The sequence below is a fragment of the Colias philodice genome, chromosome 1 (assembly GCF_061535455.1).
Source record: "Colias philodice isolate Cphi_HAF_F1 chromosome 1, ilColPhil1 Martin Lab GWU primary, whole genome shotgun sequence".
In the NCBI taxonomy this organism is placed as follows: domain Eukaryota; kingdom Metazoa; phylum Arthropoda; class Insecta; order Lepidoptera; family Pieridae; genus Colias; species Colias philodice.
Window position 1 is genome coordinate 438,802 of NC_143086.1, and position 24,746 is coordinate 463,547.

At 34.8% G+C, this 24,746-nt stretch overlaps 2 protein-coding genes across 2 annotated transcripts in view; one reads left to right on the forward strand and one right to left on the reverse strand.

The window, feature by feature from the left end:
• Nucleotides 1–1,038: 1,038 nt before the first annotated feature.
• LOC149490941 (uncharacterized) lies at nt 1,039–10,281 on the reverse strand. Its single transcript, XM_089715082.1, has 15 exons — nt 9,946–10,281; nt 9,620–9,775; nt 9,436–9,541; nt 9,068–9,166; nt 8,343–8,494; nt 7,615–7,750; nt 6,976–7,079; nt 6,280–6,366; nt 5,348–5,473; nt 4,838–5,052; nt 4,363–4,464; nt 3,601–3,755; nt 3,219–3,302; nt 2,669–2,847; nt 1,039–1,742 (listed from the first exon to the last, which is right to left on the reverse strand). Exons 1-15 carry the CDS (start codon nt 10,078–10,080, stop codon nt 1,641–1,643), a joined length of 1,938 nt encoding a protein of 645 aa, XP_089571208.1. The 5' UTR covers nt 10,081–10,281; the 3' UTR covers nt 1,039–1,640.
• A 424-nt stretch (nt 10,282–10,705) lies between these two features.
• Nucleotides 10,706–24,746, forward strand: part of LOC149490942 (tetratricopeptide repeat protein 39B-like) — a 49,522-nt gene continuing 35,481 nt past the window's right edge. Inside the window, exon 1 of the mRNA XM_089714981.1 lies at nt 10,706–10,805. The gene's annotated coding sequence lies outside the window, so the exon portion shown is untranslated. The remainder of the gene's footprint in view (nt 10,806–24,746) is intronic.

Genomic DNA, 24,746 nt, shown 5'->3' on the forward strand with positions numbered 1-24,746 from the left:
CGCTAAACTACCTTATATATAACAATCTTCTATACATTATATTGCTTAGTGATTAGAATTTATTTACAAAAACTAAAATTATTCCAATTTAAAAATAACAAGTGTAAAATCAATAAGTATATTCATTAATTGTATAATCAAAGGTTTTGCTATTAGTGACAACTTATTATATAAAAAAAAAATATTTCTGATGCTATTTTAAACACGCTTTTTATTTATCTTCACCTGTATGTTTGTATGTAACCGACTCCTTTAGATCTAGCGCGCACGAGCAACTTTGTCTCCGCAACTATTTTGTCTCTCCCACCCATGGGCTAGTATGAAAGTGCGCGCACGTAGCGACGCAACTCCCCATACAAATTGATGGGAGAGACAAAATAGTTGCGGAGACAAAGTTGCTCGTGCGAGCAAGCTCTTAGACTCGATCTTGACCCACTTAAGGCTGCTTTTCCACCAAGAATGTGCGATAATGTGTAGCGAGGAATGTTTGTAAATAACCAATAGTATCGCTTCGAACGCTTAACACTTCAAACTAAATAAAGCGATATGATTGGTGGAAAACCACACTTAAATTGACAGATTTAATTCAAACTTTGCACACTTATCAAGGATAGGTGACAATACAATAATTTTATGATTTTTAAGCTTTTTTAACTAAGTATATTAATCATTATTGCTAAGATATGCACACAGCTTCGTTCGTGATTTTAGAATAAGGCATATTATTGCTTATTTTGTGATAGATTTATGGTAACAGAATATTCGATTTGTTATTCTTATATATACTAAAAAAGTTTCGTTGTCTCAATAAAAGAAGTAGAGATCTTCGCGTACTTTAAATTTTTTTTTCCTTTCTACCTTTTATTGGGTTTCTTACACAATTCTATGCAATTTTTAATGTGTAACATGAACCATTTTTATTTCTATTTTATCGCATTTTCCCCTTAAACATAGATGGTAAACCTTTTGTTAGTAACATTACTAATAAGAAGGCAGCGCTGAACCTTTAAAGTTTACGTTCAAATACGCCAACCTGTATCAAGTAATCAAGTTTACACGCAAGCGTCGTCAACCTACATCTTGATTCGTATTCCGGTATTATTAACATAATATACTCAAATCAATAAATTCAGGCATCGTCATAGTGTACGACCAATTGAAATTAAATTCAGGTGTCATCAACCTAAAGTTAATTCGTATTTACAATCAGGTATCGTCAACCTTTTCACACAGTGAGTTCACAATCGCCGTGAACCAATACGTTAAATTGAAATCGCACTCAGCGGTCCTCAACCCATCATCACGCTATATTCCAAACGGCAACCCAAACTAGCATCGACGAACTATTTCTTAGCAATTTTCTCACACGGGGTAGGCGTCGCCAACCCAAACTAGAAGGTTGTCGCTTTTTCAGTAGTACTTTTTACACTCAGCTGTCCTCAATTTATTATAGTAGTACCGAGCAAGCATCGCCAACCCAAACTAGCATTGATAATTTACTTTCGATTTTACACTCGGCTATAACCGTATCACCGGGCAGGCGTCGCCAACCCAAACTAGCATTGACAATTTACTTTCGATTTTACACTCGGCTATAACCGTATCACCGGGCAGGCGTCGCCAACCCAAACGAGCAGCAATCAGTTTTGCGTAATGTTCTGTACTGTGTATGTGACGGGAAGCGGCGCCGTGCCTTCCGCGTAGTGGCCGTGTGCGCGCCGGTGGTTGTGAAGCGCTGTGCCCTGGAAATGTTTGAGTATTGGATTATTTGATTATTATATTGAAAAAAAGAAAGAAACATGTATTTATAGCATATTGTGTAATAAATAAATATATGTATAATATATTTATGTCCTATAATATTTATTTATCTATACTAATATTATAAAGCTGAAGAGTTTGTTTGTTTGTTTGTATGTTTGTTTGTTTGTTTGAACGCGCTAATCTCAGAAACTACTGGTCTGATTTGAAAAATTCTTTCGGTGTTAGCCCATATATCGAGGAAGGTTATAGGCTATGTATCATCACGCTAAGAGCAACAGGAGCGGAGCAATGCGGGCGAAACCGCGGGGAACAGCTAGTGTAATAATATGTTTGAGTAGGGTAGGTAAAAAATTACGAGCAAAAACAATATGTATGAGTGCATTTGTGAAATATCTGCAGAGGTTGGTGAAACACAGCTATTTACGAGTAGGCCACATACCATTACTACCAAGCTTGTGCTCAGTGCATCTGTATACCCACTACTATAGACAACCGCTTGGCCAACCGTCCGGACGCGTGCACTGTAGTGCGTCCCCACGCTTAGTAGCGCAACTATATAACCGTAGAGGCCATAGACATGATTGATCAACAGCGCTCCGGCCACGCGTCTGTAGCTTCTATAGGTCGCATCATGTAAAAAGAACGCTGACGGTTAAGCTGCGCATCGGCGATTTATTGGTCTATTTGGTGTTATGAGGTGGTATAAGAATAACAAATATGTTGTTGCGAAGCCACGACTCGAGAGCCTACTTCAAAAATAAAATAAGCAGCAAATAACTTTCGTGCTAAACTCGATACATGCCAAAACACACCCCATCACTTTCATCCAGCGTTATTTTTACATGATTCGCGTTATATACGATGTTCCTTCACCCTGGCCCACGCTGGCCCAATATCCACCAACCTGTATGAACCGCTCGCCGCACAGCTCGCACACGTACGGCTTGTCGCCGGTGTGCCGCCGCACGTGCAGCGTCAGGTCGTTGCTCTGCGAGAACGCCTTCTCGCAGTACACGCACTTGTACGGCTTCACGCCCGTGTGTACGCGCATGTGCCGCGACAGCTTGTTGCTGCGAGAGAAACCTGCAACACACATCATTATGACGATATTTTTTTGACGTGACAACGTCTTATAATTCGATAGAGCCGGCTGCACGCACGAAAAAACATTACTCATGCGGCGTTACCTCGCTCTGAGGCGTTCCATGTAAGGCTTGAAGTGCAAGCGAGAGCGCGGAACGAGCGACAAAGAAGCACAATCGGACGTTGTCACGTTCAACTATCGTCAGTAAACCGACTTTACAGACAACCAATTTTTTTAATAAAAAAATATTGATCACTAGTCGGGATTCGAACATGCGTCTTTAGCCTTGCCAGGTCGACACCAGTGACCTGACCACTCCGCCATCCGTATACCCACCAGAGTTTTCACCACAATTTGTTATAGCACGCACCTTTTCCACAAACTCCACATATACAAGGCTTTTCACCAGTGTGCGACCGCCTGTGACACTGCAAATCGGATGAGCGAGGGAATCCTGCAAAAAAAGACACACCATATGAAAACCACTTTTCCTAATAAAATCCTACAGTAAAAGTTAACTCAGTGAGGAAATGACAGTCTTATTGATTTATTGTAATAGCGGTAATTATTACTAATCATAATATAGCGTCATTTTCGTAATTTTTTTTCAAATTATGAGGGTACCATTGTTCAGGTCTCTGACCGTATGCCATAAGTTTAAAGTACTTAAAGCATAATGTATGGGAAAGTGTCCCTAGACGACCCAAATATCTTCCACACTGGAAACAATGCTTGATTCAATAGCAACTCACCCTTGCCACAAAAGTCGCACTTGTACGGTTTCTCGCCCGTGTGTCTGCGCATGTGCACGATCAGGTTGGACGAGTTGGAGAACCCGCGCCCGCAGTACAGGCAGAGACACGCGCTAGTGCTGCCACCACCTGGTTCGTGTACGCGCATGTGCGTGCTGGGGACATGAGTTCATTTATAATTGTAAGAAAAAAATTGGTTGTTTGTAAAGTAGGTTTACGATCGAGATGTTTACGTGATAACGTCTTATTGGTGGCAGCGCTCGAGATGAGACGGGAGATCGGTCCGTCTTTCTCTCGTTATACCTGCGATCGCGCTCGTGAGGTTTTGGTGTGACACAAGTTTCTAAACAGGTCACCCGACTAAAACGATTTTAAAAACGTTATCACGTAAAAATGGTCATTAAAACATGACATAAAAAAAATTGAAATTTCTTTTAAACAAGTTTTCATCTTCGGTTGGAGGTAAGTGTCTTCGTTGAGATGATTAATTTCACTTGTGTTAGAAGGCGTCTCTTTCATAACAATTATGACATAGTTAGAATACAAAAAGAGCTAAAAACCTCGCCCTCCCTTTTAGTATAATATTAAATAAATGTAGTGCCAGTCATTGAATCTGCTATTTGATTGAATACGAGCCCGTTCATTGAATGACGACATTTAATAGAATAACTAAAAGACAACTCGTCAAGTTGTTTACGCGACATAAATATTATTAACAATTATAAATTTAAGAATAAATCACAACAATAAGAATAAACATACCGTAGGTTGCTCCGCCTATGGAATTTCTTTTTACACGTGTCACATTCGAACACTTTCTCTGACGGTTTGTGAATCTTCACATGTCTCGCTAGTAAGTCCTTCCTGAAAATTAATTATTAACAGATTTACCTAAAGTGTAGTTATTTTAAACTAAACCTATATCAGTATTACTATATTGAATTCGAGTGTCCATACCATGTCACAGTTATATTTTAGAGTATGCGTGCACGCGTTTGTATATGTAAGAGCGTCAGTATGTGCGTGTCGAGTGAGTAGAGACATGTGCGCTGGCGTGTGCGTGTCACATGTGCACACATGTGTACGTGAATACGAGCTGCGTGTGTATGTCGAGTGCAGTGAATGCTTGATGGCGCACGCGCGTAGGTGTGCGTGCGTGTGCATGCTTGTCTGTGTGTGTACGTGCGCGGGATGTGCTTGTTGGCGAGTGTGTTTGTGTGTGTGTGTACACACTCACCGACAGAACTTGGTGGCGCAGGTCTCGCAGCGGTAGGAGCGCGGCCGCTCGCCGAAGCGCACGCTGACCGTCTGCCCGCGGTGCGAGCGCAGGATGTGCTTGTTGAGCGACACCTCGTGCGCGAACCGCGCGCCGCACGTCTCGCACGAGAACGTGCGCTCGCGCTGCTTGCACGTGGCCCGGTGGCGGGCCGCAGACTTGAGCGATGCGAACACCTGTAATAGAATATCAAATAGTAAAATCTGTAAAAGCAATACTAATAAATACCAACATCAATAACATTTGAGATAAGTAGTAGTTGAACGGTAAAGAAAATAATCATGAGGAAACCGGTATGTCGAAGAATCAAAAGTCCCGCGAAAGGGGGCTAGACGGAAAAAATTAAGACAAAAAATGGAACGACAATTTTTGCCATATTTGGAAATCTTGCGTGCGTGTGTTTCTCTGTCTTTCTCTCATTAAGCATTATTTTAACTCCGTTCCATCCCTTGACAGTACGACAATAAACACCTTGTAGCACAGCTGGCAGCGCGGCGACAGCTCCGGGTGCTCGTCGTCCGTGTGCCGCGCGAGCTGCTCCTGTCCCGCGCACACGCAGCCGCAGCACTCGCACGTGCATATGTCCGACACGCAGTCCTGGATAAGTGATTCGAGTTTTAATTTTCGAAGTGAAAACTTCTTTAGCGGCGTTGGATATAAAATCTTAAACTCGCGTCAGGACACGTGGCCTGATCGAAAAAGCGTAAGACGCATTTTTTTTTTAGCCCTTATATTCCATGCGTAAGACAAATACCATTCCAAAATATCAAACATGCTGAACGTTAATAATTAAGTTTTCACTTCTGCCGGCACTCCCGGAGTGCAACCAGTCTTTTTTTTCTTTTTTTTTTTGTTAGTGGCCAGTTTGGTGTAGGATTTATTTTTATTGTTGTTGTTACTGGCCAGGGATAAGTGAGAAGGTGATGAATAAAGCCGGTCAGTTTTAATTAGGGTTTATACAAAAACTTTTTATGAGAAAAAAAAATTGTGTTATAATGCATACAAAACATTTTTTTGCTGGCAATAAATAATTGAAGCATTTATAAAAGTAACGAGTGTTTAGAACATAACAATGTATGAATGTAGGTATACGCAGACTTTTACACATATTTTTTTCTTATAATGGATAAATACTTTAAAAATTATCAATTTGAATTTTTCACATAAACTTCAAAGTTTTGCAAAAATAGTGTAAATGATTTATTTACCATAGTTCATAAAGTTTTGCCATAATTCGAGAAATAAATTTTTTCATTGCAGTTTTGTTTTTTTTTTCCTTCTTTACCTTTTCCAATCATCAATCTACTGTACTTTTTTTGTTATCAAACATTATCGACACCTACTAGCCTTTAACATTACTCGTCTGGAATAATATTTATATTAATAATGGACGTTTAACTCACTGTTTCAGGTATTTGTGATATGACTTCTTGCAGTACCACCTCACCGCTGAGCGCATTTCTATTCACATCAGAATCTTCTGCCGTACCCTGTAAAGAATACCATAAACATATAAAACATCGATTATTTTTGTAATTTATAAATTAATATTTTTAATGCTGTGTTTATTATTATTTATACTGCGGCAAGTATATAATGACGATTTTTTTATAACTTTTATTATATAAACTTTGAAACTTAAAAATAGATTAAGATGATTTTGAGAATTATATCCAGTAGAAAAAAAATAGAATTTATAATTATAAAGAATATCAATGTAGATGAAAGTTCTACTATAACTGTATCCTTCGTAAAATTTTAAATTCTAAAGTGTCTATATGTTAGTTTTACTTTCAAATCAAAACACATAAATTTTATATGACATTTGTGCCTGGACATAGATACATGGCTAAAATGGACATTTCCTTTGCTACAGATAATCACTACATAGTATAAAACAAAGTCGCTTTCTCTGTCCCTATGTCCCTTTGTATGCTTAATTGCTTAAATCTTTAAAACTACGCAAAGGATTTTGATGCGGTTTTTTTTTAATAGATAGAGTGATTCAAGAGGAAGGTTTTAGTATATAATTTATTAGGTATTAAACAAAGCGGGCGAAGCCGCGGGCGGTAAGCTAGTAGCTAGTAAAAAATATTTACCTCAGCGTTATCATCGTCCTTATTGAACTGACAGTTGTGTTTCTCAAAGTCCTCTCGTTTCAGGTATATCTTCTTGCACATCAGGCAGTTCACTAGTTTTAGATCTGTAAAGGTTTAATACAAGCTTATTTACACAAGTTCATAATAACGACTGTTCTAATTTCTGTAAGGTAAAGATTATGATGGAAAAATAATTTCATAAGGTATTCTAGAATAAAAAAGAAATCATGTAAACAGTCTAACGCTAAAATTTTTATAACATTGTAACATACATATCAATAATTGTTTTTGACGTGACAACGTCTTATAATTCGATAGCCGGCTGCACGCACGAAAAAACATGACTCATGCGGCGTTACCTCGCTCTGAGGCGTTCCATGTAAGGCTTGAAGTGCGAGCGAGAGCGCGGAACGAGCGACAAAGAAGCACAATAGGCCGTTGTCACATTCAACTATCGTCAGTAAACCGACTTTACAGACAACCAATTTTTTTTTACATCCTCAAATCTTAAAAAGGCAGACATGTACAAAGATAAATGACAATTGTGAATAAAATCCAGCTTTGCGACTTGATCTTGATAATTTTAATGCTAATGCAAGATACATAATATTTTTTCATTAAATAAGTCACTAAACTAACCTTTATGTGAGGCAACAATGTGTGTATCAAGATCGTCTTTAGAGCGGAACTGTTGATTGCAGAAGTTGCAGTTAAACTTCATGTCCGTCACCCACTTCACGTGGACTCCATTCTCTGATAGTTTATTGAGTATGGCCTGCAATTTTAAATAAAAATTTACATTTTTAGTATTCAACTGTTTATATGAAACAGTGGTAATTATTTTTTATTTATATGCAAAAATTAATAAGTTTTCTGTTATAATTAGTAGTCAAAAGTAGTGAAAATAAATACATAATTAGATGATTAAAATGAGCTTCTAATATAAATCTAAATAAATAAATAAATGTTTTTGTTAATTTGATGAATGTGATCGAAAGCAATCCCTGTCATAGCTTAAAATAAATGTTTATTTTTTAATTTCTAACCAAATAATTAACTTTTCATTTATTCAGTGTATAAATATATCTTAATTACAATTAACTATGTCAAATTAACCATTTCACAATAGCTCAATCCATACTATTAATATTATAAATGCGAAAGTAACTCTGTCTGTCTGTCTGTTACTCAATCACGCCTAAACTACTGAACCAATTTGCATGAAATTTGGTATAGAGATATTATGATACCCGAGAAAGGATAGGATAGGTTTTATCCCGGAAATCCTACGGGAACGGGTTTTTCTTTGAAAACGCGGGCGAAGCCGCGGGCCGAAAGCTAGTATCATCATAAATAGATAAACCCACCGTAGTCCCAAGCCTCTTAGGCCGACCCCTCTTCTTAGGCCCCATGATATCAGCATGGTGTTCCCACATGTGACTCGTCAGCCCCTCCGCGTTGCCGTAGCTTGTTGCACACAGCGGGCAATATGTCCCGCTCGTGTCTCTTGGATCTATCGCTGTTATAGTCATTATTGTTAGATGATTGATGAAATTCGAAGTTGGTGACCAATATACCGAAACTAGTTACTAAACTAAACAAAGGCTAGTTTTTATATAGAAAAATTAATATTTATTATTATGTTTTTATATAGTTTAAGTTAAATATAAAAAATTTTACAATAATTCAGCAAACATAATATATTTGAAGCATTTAAAATATCTACCAAGTTACATAGTCTATACTCTATACAGTATTTTTTAAGACAATATTTTGAACAACACTATAATCAAATTGTGATAAGACACAGAAATCTAAAAATTTACTGCTCATCTCAGTTGTATAAAAGTGAAGTCCCATGTCCCCTAGTGGGGTAAGGGGCAGATGCATTATGCATACATCTGTTTCACTGATCGGTTTTCTTTTAGGACAAGTACTAGGTGATCAGCTTCCATGTCCTACCAGACCGAGACTTTTTATTCTCGTCTCCACCGGGAGTCAAACCCAGGACCCCTTGGTTGTACGCTCGCGCGTCAACCACTCTACCAAGGAGGTGTTCATTTCACTTGTATAAAGAGTTGAAAATACTAACCAACAGAGGCTTTTTCTGACACAGCGGGCTTTTTTTCATTTTGCTCTAACAATAATAAGTCATGTTTTGAATTAATTTCTGCTTCATTCTTGACGTCATCTGTAAAAATAACATTATTTACTAATTCATTACAATGAATTCACTAATTGAGAAACAACAGTTTATGCTAGCTTTTACAATATTTTGGTTACATGCTCCTCGTAAACACTTCAATTGAATATGAATACAATTGTTTGTGTACATTCTGTAGGTCCAACAATAGGTTGTATACTAAGCTAGGCAACTGGCTTAACAATGTCAACAAAAGTAAACAATAACACAGAATTAAATGCATAAGAAACAGAGAACTGCAATAAACAAAGCCTTACCAAAGGAATCAGAGCCATTTGCAAAATCCAACCCAAATTCAATGTCCAAATAGTCATCTCGATCCCCAATACCAAACTGTTCTGTTTTAACACATTCATTGTTGTTCTGCAAGGATAAGGCATTTTCATCAACCAATTAAATACATATGTAACTCGTAAAAATATAATCAAAGATATTTCTTACCGCTAAGGGTTCAACGGGTTCAACTTTGCAATTTCTGTGTAGTTTACGCAATTTAGCATCAGACTGTATGGATTGTTGCCTGAAGTCATATGCGTTTGTGGCCCTGTCCTTACACGCGAGACATACAGTCGAGGGCAGCCCATCTCCTGATTCTATCTATTTGTGACGGATACAAACTCAGTGAGGCAAATAGGGACACATAATAAACAAGAAAATAACAACATTGCAACAATACATTTAACGTGACAATCGCTTAAAGCTACATAAAATCGTTATCACTTTCGCAGTGCTCAGTTTGCATATAAAAAATAAGAATATTGAAATACCTTAAGACCGGTCAACGTAGATAAGATGCTCTCTAATGTTACGGAGCCGGTGTAAATTTCATAAACAGATATCAAGTCAATCTCCTTTGTAAGACAAGTTCGGCATAGATCCTCCACTTTTATGTTATGTGTCATGATTTGATAAGTTCTATTGTTGATTTTAAAGTATTACACATAAATTTAATTAAACTAGTTTTAAAAAATCAATCAATAATGTCGGCATTGCCCTCAGTTATATGGTTTCTGCTCGGTGAAAGAAAATAAATATCGAAATATTTCTGATCAATCCAGTTTGACGGTGACAGTCGACGGCTGACGCGAACGCGGCCGCTGATTTGTTCATACGATTTGACAGGCGACAGATAATAAATGACAACAGATTCTCTAAATTATTTGAAAAAAGGCTATACATATTAAAAAATAATCTAAGCCTTGCCTTATACAACAAAAAAAACTTGCAGTTTGAATTTAAATTTAGTACGTAAATTATGGAATGAAAAAAAAAATTCGTCATCCATTCACATTTTGTAGCAAATTACTAAATAGATTTCATATTTATTAATACTAAACATAAAATATATACTGCAGCTTTTCTTCGAAATATCTCCTGTAAAAGTAAAATTTTACTAATTACATTCATTAAGTTTACGCACGTCATTGAAGCTTTTTGCCACAAGTCACAACATAAAAAATCCGAATAAAAAGTTTGACTTCTTGAGTGACAAATGAGTTGAATGAATTTGTGACTCGTGAGCATTGTACACAGAACTTTATTCGTGAGTGTTTGTTAGTTCGATGCTCTGTGGTTCGATTACTTCGCTTGTTGTGAACATCGCTGCCCGTGCGCGTCGTGGTTATTGGTGAGTAAATCACATAAAGTTCATTGTATTGATAACAAACCACAACTTTGCGATAACAATTAAATTTATTTGAACACTAGCAAGTTATATTTATGTTAATTAAGTTTAGTTGAGTTTAGTAAATTATTATTTAAGATTTTTTATTAATTATTAAATATCGACTTATTAAAATGTTTTACAAATTACATGCAGATAAAATATATTGTACTCATAATAGCGAAAGAAGAATGCTTATGAGCTTGTCTAGTGAAAATTAGAGCTAATTAAATTAACGCTTGCAGTTGCAGTATTATACCTAGTAATGTTATTTAAGGCAATGTCTGCGAGGTGCGATGTATTCTGTGTTAATTATAAAGCTAAGTTATGATTAAATTAACTTTCTTCATTATTAATTGTATGTGTACCGTTACAGCGAAAATAATTTAGAAGTTAACTATATACGTACGCTTAACGCGGCTAAAAGTGAGAGCTCGGTCTTATCATATCGTATTTTGTAGAGTATAAGATGATCTATGTTGTGTTTATTTTAATACTACGAACAAATATAATTTCTGTTAATAAAATCATCATTATGAACATGTATTAAATTATATAAAATTAAATTAATGATCACATAATAAACCTATTTGAAACTTTAACAACTCTACAGTCTCTATATTACGATACCTAACCCTATAGGCGAAATTTCGCAAAAACATTAATCTGTCAAGTACCTTCCTACAATGATTAATAATTAATATTTGTTATTATTAACAATAATTATTATTTGTTAAATAAGGAAAGGTAAACATCAAAGTATATAAAATGTCGATAATTGCGAGCGAATAGATCTCTTCGTAAATTATCAAAAGCTGACGATCTCATATGCAGTAGGCGGGAGTCGGGACTCGAATTAGGGGCACCGCATTGCTGTTACTCTACCTACTTTGCTAAAGTGTACAAGTTAAAAAAAAATTATGTACTACGTTTTTTATATAGGTAAAAACTAGTCAACACCGGATTTTAGTGTATGATTGGCCTTAATATCGATTATATACTCATTGTCTAGTATTATTTCAAACCATATTTTTTTATCATAATGTATAAAAAGAATAAATTTTGCACTCTTAAATACACTAAGTTATCTAAATTTATAACAAAAAACAGGACAACGCTACTGCCACTAGCGCCATTTTCAATATCGGATTTTTCCAGAACTATTAAGTAATTCACAATAGAAATAAAACAATTGTAAAGTCTATTATACTATTAAACGACATTTCTATTTTTAAATACTTATTGTTATACGTACTTTACAATAAATACATTAATTAATGGTTTAAATAAATTATATTATTTTCTATTATTGTATCGACGAAGCGTGCTCAACTTTCGTTCCCTCAAACTTTTCTTTTCACGATAAAAAGATGAATATATTGCTTCACAGTCCAATCAATTAAGTAATATGCAAATATTATTTAAAAGCAACTTTAGCTGTTTGGTGTGACAACCGAACATACAAACGTATTCACGAATTTATAACTAGGTATAAGGATAAAATGTGTAAGCCTACGACTCCAACCATAAGGTCGACCGAGCAGAATTTAATTAAATTTTCAATTTATCTGCATATTATCATCACCAATGGCTACCGGTTAAAAGCTATTTACTTAAAACTGAATTTTGTAAGACGACAGGCAATAATTTAAAATTATTATTACTTATCAGTTATCACTATCACTAGGTACAAAATATTAAGGCATTTCCCGCTGTCCGTCTGTCTGTTTGCACTTACGTGCTTATGCTGCGATTTGCGATTCTGTTTATAGTGATTCTCGAGGAAGGTTCAGTAGGTACATATATAATATCTTAGGTTTTAGAAAAAGTGGGAAAAACCGCGGACGGAAAGCGAAATAATCGCTATAATACAAGGTTAGCTGGATTTTAGATCGCCGGTAAAATGTGGTTAATAAAAGTAAATCTAGACTAGTGTGTCAGACCGACAGTCTTTACATCCGCCTTCACTAGTTCAGACTTCAGCGTAATTAGAAAGGCTATTATTCGCTAAAAGGACGCCAGTTAGTTTATTTCTGTCATTAGGGAATCTATATAAATAAACACTTAAATAACGTTTACTCTAAAATTACCTTCAAAAAGTCCCATTTCAAGACTAAATCATTAGAATGTTATTATGTAAAAATTGGCGAATAAATTATTCACACTTATCTCTAAAGATGACCTTAAAACAAATACTCCGTCTCGCTACTTATTTATTATATTTATTTAAGAAATACAAATTAAATTATTATCATATATTAGAAATCTTAGAATGAGTTGCATTTGACAGTGTTTCACAAATAAGTAAGTATAAGGCTTGTATAAGGTACTTATCAAAAGCATTTGAATTCGATAACTTGTCATGATTTATGAAAAATATCCAAAAATTTATTTAAATTCTTACAAAAAATCAGCGAACCTGATTGAAGTGACCTTGAAATTATGTTACATTTCCTTTTATGCCTAAAAATTTAAGAACAGCTTTTTATACCGTCATTAATTGGTCGGTTTGGTCGGTAACCACGATGACTGAATTATTTACGAAATGTCCCAGTGTCTGCTTTATTTATATAATAATTGTAATATGACCCTATGAAAAGGCCCAAAGGGCGATGAAAAAATGTTGTGAAATGTCATCTTATTCATATACAGTAGAATCCGTTTATTATGACTCCGCCTATATTGACCAACCGGTTATTATGACGTAATTGCACTACGAAGTTTGGTTTTCATATAAAATTCTTTATAAAAAGTCGGATATATTGACTTCCCTTACAGTGACATGCCGCTTATTATGACCCATTTTTAATAAATTATGTCTGGTTATAATGACCGGCATGATTTTTTACACGGAAATGTGGGAAGATTATGTTGTCATTGATAGCGATCTCCTCACATCCGAAGAACCCACCGATGAAAATATCGTACAGAACATTAGTGCTAAGGAACAACTGGAAAGTGATGGGGAAGAGGAAGTCGAGGAATCACCATTACCTACCGCAGAAGAGGCATTAAAAGCTGCAGAATTATTATCACGATTTGTTCACAGCAATATTGAAAATGATAATTTGACCAAAGCTATGTCTTCTATACACAAAGTATTAGAGATTGTTTTTACAATAAAATGAAAAAACAAAAGCAGACAAAAATTAAAGTGTAGGTACTTACAGTAAAAAAATACACTTGTATGTGTTAGGTATTATAATAATCTGTTGATTACGCGCAATTTTGATTTTGATTTGATATGTACGTATACATATGCAAGTATACTATGTTTCTGTATTAAAATACTTAAATACATACATATTTACATAAAAAACATTTTTCATTTCACATAACGTTTTGTATGACGTCCGCTTATTATGACGTGTTTGTCGATTCCCTTCGATGTCATTATAAACGGATTCCACTGTACATTATATTTATTTATGTCGTGGTAACATTTAATTACAACCTTAAACATTACAAATCCGAGCCTAATACGAGCGTTTATACTTTAAAGGTCATTTTTCTTAAAAATGATTGGTGAAAGATCTATGACAAGAAACTTTATTATATACTAGCTTTCCGCCCGCGGCTTCGCCCGCGTTTTCAGAGAAAAACCCGTTCCCGTAGGATTTCCGGGATAAAACCTATCCTATGTCCTTTCTCAGGTATCAAAATATATCTATACCAAATTTCATGCAAATTGGTTCAGTAGTTCAGGCGTGATTGAGTAACAGACAGACAGACAGACAGAGTTACTTTCGCATTTATAATATTAGTATGGATTGCCAAAAAGCCATATGAATACCCAGCTCAAACCTATATAAACCTAAATATAATTTCATATTATATTTTTTGTTCTAAAATCGTATTCAATTGTGCGAATGCGACAATATTCGAATATATTCTCAGGTTCCATAGTATCTTGAATTATTCTACCTGCCAAAACAATCAGCTGTGAACTTGACCTATTAACATAATATCATTACGTGGTATTACTCGTAATTGATAAGTTTCAAATGTCGGCTTCATTAAGATTGTTAAGAATTGACCCCGAGGCTATCGTAAATTCGTAAAGAATCCAGGTTGTTAACCTTATGTGCACAATTGACATCTTTGAAACTACGCAACGAATTTTGATGCGGTTTTTTTTAATAGATAGAGTGATTCAAGAGGAAGGTTTATATGTATAATAACATCCATTAAATAGTGGAGAAGTACTGTTATTTTTGAGGTTTCTAATGTGATGTCGTAAAAAAATACATTTTTTCCGCTTACATTGCAAACGCAGGCTGAACCCTACGAGTTTTATCAAAATAATGTACTAAGTATTATACACATTGAAAAGGTCTACAGAAAAGTCCGCGATGGTATATGTCTATCTCTTATGGATAACCCACAATAACTTTTTTTTGTCATTTACTTTTTACGACAAATAATGGCTAATTTTCGAAGCGATTTTAACCAATACAGCATTAATCCTTAACGAATTAAATACCTTGAATACATTGTTCATTTAATATAGATCTATATGGCCCTTTACACCGTATGATTTTTAAGTGAATATTTTCGAAGATATTACAGATTTAAAAATTGCGGGACGTAGCGTTTGCGGCGGTACCGGCCGGCCGCCCGGCTATATTATATTTTATACCCGTGCGAAGCCGGAGCGGGCCGCTATGTTTTTATATACAACGTTCACAGTTTTTCTGTAGGTAGTGTATTTAGGTTATCAGCATTGCACCCGTGCGAAGCCGGGGCGGGTCGCTAGTGTATTATAAAAATAGTATTCATTGGCTAGATAGGTCACTAAATTGAATTTCTTGCGTTCTATAAAAAAACCAGCCGATGCATGCGACTATACCGATAAAAATTTTCTGACTGAAAATTAAAGTCCTATAATATTATAATTTAATTTTATATTAATAATAATCATCATCTAATAAATATACCTGACTGAACTAAAAAAGACACATAAATTATCTCTAAAAAGACCTGCTCCTGAAAAGATGTTATTGCTTCAGATGTCCTTCAAGTTCAAAGCCAATAAAATTCAAAGACACTTTACAAGTTATTATAAGCCTCTTATGCCTTTTATCAAATGTCAATTCAGAATGATATTTCAAAGAAGAAGATTAATCTTATATATAAAATTCTCGTGTCACAATGTTAGTCTGCATACTCCTCCGAAACGGGTGGACCGATTCTCATGAAATTTTCTGTGCATATCGGGTAAGTCTGAGAATCGGCCAACATCTATTTTTCATATGTACCACGGGCGAAGCCGGGGCGGGCCGCTAGTTCTATATAAATTATTTCGATATATTCAGTCTAAGAAATTGAGGCTATTTCGAATCGTCTTACAACGAAAGATCACAAGTGATACTAAACCTTAACTTAGTAAATATAGTCCATTTATCAATTTAAAAACTTTCTTGTACTCTACGTGACATCTTCAAAATATACATATTAGTCCGAGTAATAAAGTTTCCAAAACACATTTAATTAATACCATTAAGTAAATCACGAACATAAGTAGTCATGAAATCTTTAGCCTGATCTATACCCAATACATATAAGTTGGTTTCCAACTGAAATCTTGTAACTTAGGTCGAGTATGGGTTTAATTAGTTAGTAAGTTTGATACTCTGTACGCCATCGCGTGACATACGTAAAGTTAATTACAAGGATAGTGTTTGTTACAGCTTGATTATATATTTCGTACAGTGAAATAGTTGCATGGGGGAGTGGGGGGAGCATTCAAAGATGGCGAGTATATTTTCAAGTTCATATAGTATATAGTTATTTTCATCAAATCCACCACATAGCTCACTTATATTATATTACGAACTATTGAATCATAAACAATGGACTATTGTTAATTATTTAAAATAATAATTTAAAAAATATATTCATGAGTTTTCAATCTATAGTGGTTTAAAGTTAACTCAAAAATGGACCATTTTCGTAAAATTTCTAAAAAATCTTAGAGAAAGTGTAAGAAATGTATATAGTATGCTATATATTCGTGATCTACTCAATAAGCTCTTTCATTTGATACCACACACGGCATGTTTTGGAAATTTTTATTTTTTTCTTTGTATGCCATATTTAATTACCGGGGTGCGGGCAGGGGGACCACAAAACTGGTTGGCAACATCTGTCTATAGGATGTCTTTGACCTATACAATATATATCAGAAGTCAGATTTAGGTCCGCTATTTTTGCAAACGAACATCTCCTTGGAGCCTGCTCTATAGAACACCAGTTGCCAATTAGGACTTTAGATACTGGCCAAAGTAAAAAAATACTTGGTCATATTACAAGCTGCTTTTTCGTTCTATTAATAGCTAATGTAATGTTAGAAAAACTGCACATAATGTTAATGTCTATATACATTGTTAAAAAAACTCGTATCGACATCCTAAGTCCAGTTATGCTGCTAAGGATTCGTCTAAATTCTAGATTATTTAATATTCTTATTTTTATTAAATTTTATAATTTATTCATGTCAATTAATCCTTATCTATTGATCTTATACTATGATGAGTGTGACTTTAAAATTGCTTCATTTGTGGATGAAATAATTCACCTGGCACATTTTGCATTTTACTTTTGCAAATATGTTTCCTTTACGGGGCCGAGCGAGGGCTTGATTATAATTCAACTAGCTTCCGCCCACGACTTTGTACGTGCATCCTCGTTATTTCCCGTTCCCGCAAGAATTTTGGGAAATCCTTTCTTAGCGGATGCCTACGTCCTTACATCTACCTGCATGCCAAATTTCAGCCCGATACGTCCGGTGGTTTGGGCTGTGCGTTGATAGATCACTATATCAGTCACCTTTGAGTTTTATCTTCTTATATATAAAATTCTCGTGTCACAATGTTAGTCTGCATACTCCTCCGAAACGGGTGGACCGATTCTCATGAAATTTTCTGTGTATATCGGGTAAGTCTGAGAATCGGCCAACATCTATTTTTCATATGTACCACGGGCGAAGCCGGGGCGGACCGCTAGTATACATATATAGATTGAATGAACTTTACAAAAGTGAATCGTAAATCAAGATCTGCTTAAACGTTGGAACTTGATTTTTAAGATTATCTGAATGCAGACATGCATTTAGCACCTTATAATTTTATATGTAGACCGATACCAGTTTTTAACCCGCACTCAAGGGATATTAAAACAGGTCTAACCTGAGATATCCGTAGACACCCTAAGACTGAGTGGATCCTTGTAAAACGATACTAGAATATTATTTCAATCAGGATTCTTCAAGGCTGTGACTGAATGAATTAATGATATACTCAAAATAGACACTTAACGCCTTATTCAAAGAGATGCGTGGAATCGGAATCTCGCACGTGTTTAATAATAATTATTTGCCTAATTTGAATTTTGTATAAATCAGTAATGATATAATCTTAATAGATCTCCGTGTCTGACCGCAGACTCGTATCCAGGCATGCTTCGCTAAGTGCTTGCGAACTTTGAAGGAGGAAATTTTTTGCTACACCAGAGACAGGTCTGACGAGATTCCTTCCAATTCAGTCGCTGTTACTGACGGACGTCTAATTATTAGGAAATACTGTTATGTATGTATCTTTTTTGTGGACGTGTCTTAAATTAGTTAGTTTCCTCACACCCAATACCCAGAGGGATCTGGGTATTGTAGACTAGGATTGTCAAGTGACCTAATTAATTTCAACAATTTGCTTACGCATATTTTACCTCGTTTTGTAATAGCTAATCTTATTACTCAGTAACTGATATTCGGTAATAATGTACATTTAACTACATATCGTAGATGATGACGTAGGTAGAGATGCAGAGCATCTACGAGAGGAGTGAGAAACTTTCTACCTTTAGGAAAGCTTTGCCAAAATAAACTTTTATTTTTCGATACGTGAAAATAATGCATTCGGTCTTACATCAACTTGTCGAGTATGGAGCAAATTGATTTCTCACTTTCATTGATCGATTTTTTAGGACAAGTAAATGTTAAGGTGACCAGCATTTTGTGTGATGAATGTCAGCTGTCGTCAGGAATCGAACAGGGGACATCTCGATTTGCGCTTTTTTCATTGTAATTGGCTTTTTCAATAGAGACGATACTTTGGGGTTATTTTAGTTTACATTCAGTATTAAAATTTTCATCTGGTACATATAATAGTTGTATTTTTTGGGAATAAATAAAGATTACCAAGTGATTTATCAAAGTAAAATTTTTTAACAATTTTTTTATGTTGCGTAAGTTATTGTTCCGTACATTTTTAAAATGTGTCCATTAATCGCATGTAATTTATCAACTTTTTATTTGTTTTGACCTGTTTAAAATTTAAAAGACGGAAGAATTTCGAGAAATACTATTCTTTTTTGTACCTAAATTTAAAAACGAACCTATCACGAATGCGGAAGTTAGGTTTCTTTATTTATGTGGAAATTGAGTATTTTGCTTTACATATAGTTAATTATAAATAGGTTTGCAGGACATGGTGTAGTACCGGTCGAATTCCAAAAATATCGAGTTGTAAATGCACGAGATTTTTTGTTAATTCCTTCCTGTGTCCCTTCTTGTCTTTATGAATTAAACTTCCAATAAAACTACAAATAATTTATGTTTACCTGCAAGAGTACCTACTTATCTATATTAAATACATTTTTGTAATTTGTGAATATCCATATTTGTGTTTGCAGGGTTGTTACCTTGTTACTCAATCAAACAAAATGACAAATTGGGATTGGTTAGAACTTTTTATCAAAGTAACAAGGTGATTTTTATAACGACTACCCTTGCTACTTTCACAAAGCTTTGCCAACCAGCATAATGATGAGATAACCATCCCCATACAAATTCCCCCTAATCTTTTACATTCGTAACATCGCTGTATTAAACTTCGATCTCCTCACAGCGGTTCAGACATCATTAATTGGCTGTAATCCTTTCCATTATCATGGATACAAATAGACATATATACAGTACCACAGACTGATTCCCGCTTAGTACCACGTGAGTTAGTGCAATACACAACACATGCATACAAATGTACACACACATGCACAAACACGTGATGCGTTCACGTGCTGGAATGGCAGACAACAATGTGATGTCGTGTATTTTATAAGTACAATTTAACATGGGTTACAGGCATTTTCTTGGGCTTTTAGCTGCAATTTGAAATGCGTAATTTAGTCGTTACGATTTGAAGAGTTTTTGTTCAAACTCACTGTATCGCTTGAATGTTTATGGGTTATTTACTTAATTACAGACATTTTAAATTTTAAGGGCTTTTTATCAAACATGTAACAATTGAAGTTAAGAAGGAAACTTAGAGGATTTGTTATGCATATTGATATTTAAAATGTCTTAGACTTATGTAAAAACTATTATTAAATCAAATCAAGGTTTATTATTATCAAAAACAAGAAAATTATATTTTTAAAATATCATGCGTAATGCCAATTGTAACAGAATTGAATTTAATTCGAATAGAAGCGTAGCAGGCCTAATTTTCTTCACCATGACGCGATGGCGCAGTGGTTATGTCCCAAACTGATGCACCATAGAGTGCGTTCAATTCAATACTGAAAAAGCATTATGTGATAAACTTTATACTTCAAATTCGTTTGTTTGAGCTTTTCAAGTGTCTGGGTGTTATCGTATTCTTTGAATATTCAAAAAAACTAAAGACTTGACTGTTAAACGGGCTTTGCTTAATATTATCTGTATCTAAAAGATGCAACAAAATCTAACAATTTTGTAAGTATTTCATGCAATGTATCGTACCTACCCTTAATCATAGACATAGGCTATCGTTAGTCTGTCTGGTTCGTTATTTGATCGAATCGGGGACCGCGGACCCCACACCTGTGTCCACGTTTTAGTTATTTTTAGGACCTTAATAACTGTAAAAATAATCTAAGCTTAATTCCTATTAATTCATCTAATGTTATTCTTGGATTGATACAAACAGGATGTTATTTTCCTAACTAGCTAATTAATATCATCCCAAATCACGTACCTATTGAATAAAAACAAAGTAGGACAATTTCGTGTGATATGCTATTTTTATTTATAGTCTGTAGATATATTATACAAGTAATGTTTTCTCTCAAATAAATAGGTGTATGTTAGATTGAAATAAAGATTATTATATCGCGCTGGGTTTTCACTTTTCCCGGATCATGTAGATATCTAATCTTGGAAGAAATGAATCTAATGTTGGAAGATTTTTCGAGTCCAGTAGTTTCTGAGATTAGTGCGTTCAATCAAACAAACTTTTCATATAGGTAGGTCTTTGAATTCGTTGTTTCCGGAAATATACAAAAATACTGATATCAACGGGATATTGTATGATAAATACTTTTATTTTCATTTAACAAGTAGGTACCAATAGCAAGAAGATATAAAATACAAAGAATAAGTAGTTGAACGTTTTTATGATTAAACAATTTAGTTATTCATCGTTACTTGTTTTATGTCTTTGTTTTAATAAATGCAGCTATTTGAAAATCTTGATATTTATCACCTATACACATAGCGATTGCTAATCATTACATACCTATAACTTTCAATGGTATTAAACAATATTATTATTGCATAATAAAACTAAAGCTCATGCAACAGCCGTTTCCACGTGACTGTATCAAACATGCAAGCCTAGATTTACACTCATATCATTAAATCTATTTAATAAGTGTCAATGCGTATTGCATTTCAGAGGATACAGTTACATGAACTCTAAGGGCCCGTGACGACATCGATATGTTAATTAATAATAAATTCATTTTAATTATAATGCTTCCATACGAATGTTACTAATTAATAAATGTAAATTAAAAGAAATTCGTCCCAAAAAGTGTAGTTGGCTTGAGTTTTAACAAGGTTTTAACACATAATCACACGTCTTCGGAAAAATTAAGTAGGTACCTAAGTCCTAAAGGCAAAGCATGCTTTCTTTCGACCATATGAATTCTTCCTAACCAGTAATAATACTTGGCATTGAATTGCAATAGGTAATAAGATAATCAATCGGATAGTACCTACATAATTGTATATACAAATAAAATTAGTTGCCTTTTTTCGAAAAAAAAAAAACTACACAGACGCATCAAGATGTTTACCATTACAATATTTGACTTTCCTAGAAAACAATCGTAATTGAATAAATCATTTTTCAGATAACAAACATTACACAACCCAATTATCTGAATAACTACTAATGAAGCTGGATTAGGCACTAATTAGGGCGTCGCTATCAACCCACACTGACCACCTACACAACTATGACCTTTGGAAAATCTCGAGCAAAGCTGTGTAAATTTGCTAGTTAAAATATCCTTGATAACTGCGCAGTTAGGCCACCCGCCTCGTGGCTCGTCCCGGATGACCTAGATCGAGCTAACGAAGGGATATGATCGATGGAGGGCTCAGGCTCCAGGGTGCAGGTGCAGCGCGCATGCACCTCCCGCGGGGTGGCCCCCACTCATTAATATACCTGTGTGCGTCACACGCATACATATTAACTAGCTGATGCTAGCCGCGCCCACTATCCCCGTCCAGAGAAAAATCTAGATACTATTAAGGACCTATCAGACAATCGTGAAATTGGAAATTTTGGATATGAAACTTGGTTTCTTTTACACATTGAGTGTAATACAATCAGTTATAATGATTTCACATTGCTAAATCGATCGAAATTGGTTCAGGTACTTGTTTTGCATCGGAATTGAGTGCTATAAACGAGACGATTTGAGATAATATCATAATATGTACCATTTCGTGTAAATATTTGAAGGAAACGCTAAACTTCACCCTGCCAACTGGCATGCGCACGCGTTGCATGGGCTGTAAAACAAAAAAAACGAACTGAGCTTTTCCCATTTATTTATTAATAATATTTAATTTATATTTTTCATACGAAAATGTAAATGCCCCTTTATTGCTAGGTCCTGAATTAGGTCACAGAGCTCCAATGACTGGACTCCACGTGATCTATTGTATACATTCAGGTCATGACAGACCAATGGATGCCAACCACGTCATCGATACAAAATATCTAGATCAATAAATATATGGCGGCCATTTTGGTAATTTCAGCTATTAAAATAAACTAAATCAATATTATATCCTGCTCCATAAAATAATTCACAGAAGACCTTCTCTGTGTCTGGTACATACTGCTTATTATCTTAATAATATGTATGATATTATTTTTAATTTGAATATAATTAAGCAACTATATGATTTAATAATAAATAAAAAAACGTGTTACATCGGTCACCCTTCAAGAAATCTTCATATATCTACATAAAGACATCCAGAAGGTCTAAAATCGCACATATGCCTCATACTTATTTTCCTAAAATTGCCAATTTTGAAATTATATAGTCAGTATGATGCCATCGAATTGGAATGAAATATAAGTAAGAAAGATTGAGATTTAGAAAATTACATAGATAGTGACAATTGATATTCAAAGAATGAACGGAGACAAATTAATTTTAAATTGAATCCTATTCGAGACTCTTTCAGAGGCTGCAGACTAATTGATATGTCCAACGCGACCGGAACAGTTAGGACAGTGGGTTCTGAATAAGCTTTGATTCCATGTAACTAATTTAAACTTTGTTTGAATCTACCATCTGGATTGGACATGCAATTAAGTCGCTATCATTTAAAAATTGTGCATAGGTTTGTCTACTGCATTTTATTTTAACATTAGAACCTGTTTTATGTGTGCTGGAAAAATTTTGTTTAATTTAGTACCTATTCATCTTTTTTATTAGAGGCTTGCAAGTTCTTTCATGATAAATTCCAAAGGTTCCTATTTCAATAAACCATAAACCAATGTTGCAAATTCTCTTAGCTTTATGCGATGTCTTACGTGTTGAGCAAACATCGAACATTATTATGCAGTAACAATAACCGGGCACATCGTGTAAACCATCAAAACGTCATCATGCGTCCCCAGGATAATAGACACGGAGTGTATAGACACAATATAGTGGCAAATTTACATTGAACCCCGCTTGAGTGTCAATATCCGATAGAGTAGTCCACAAATTTACATGATCGGCTGGAGCCTATCGTTGACAGATTGGTTCAACAAGTCTGATTGTTTTAATGGCTCTGCTAGACTGCTATGGGATAAATTGGTTATCTTCGTTGAAAAATTGTTTGCTGTGAAAGGTGCATGGTTTTTTTAGTAATGATTGTCATTTCAATGTTGTTATGATTATAAGTATACTTAAAGTATATTTTTCTTGTCTCTGTGCACAATAGGAGAAAACGCGTATTGCGCAATATTCGCGCATAGACGAACGAGTTGATTGTACCAATACCTAATGGATAGGTAATTATTTATGTCAAATCCAAATCAGCATATCCATTAGGCAAAAATTTTGGTGACTTGACCTAGAACCAGTTTCGCAGAACTTGTATTTAAGCACGTGTCGATTTTGCAATATTCAAATATTTGACTTTTACCATAGCCGTAGGTACCATTCAATTGTTACCGGTTCGAACACATTCATAGGATAAATATTTTTTGTATAAGACATCTTCCTGCCCTGTCCTGTCCTACATATATATACTTGGTACACAAGGATACTCGAAAGGTTTCTATGTTTAGAACCATCGACGTTATATTAAATGTGAAATGCCATATTTAGGGCAATTGAGCAGTCGTATTTCTTGAATAGAATTAGCACTCCGTTGCTTTTTTATAAAATCTAAGTAGGTCTCGAGGAAGTAAGACTGAATTGACATTTGACATCGAAACCTCAATCATTTCCTTTATTTCAAAGATAAAATTATATCTAACGTCCTCTAACGTCATTCAAAATGCAATCACCATTTGAGAAATTGATAAGACTTCTTGAGGTTACATAATATTGTTGATTCTCTAATAA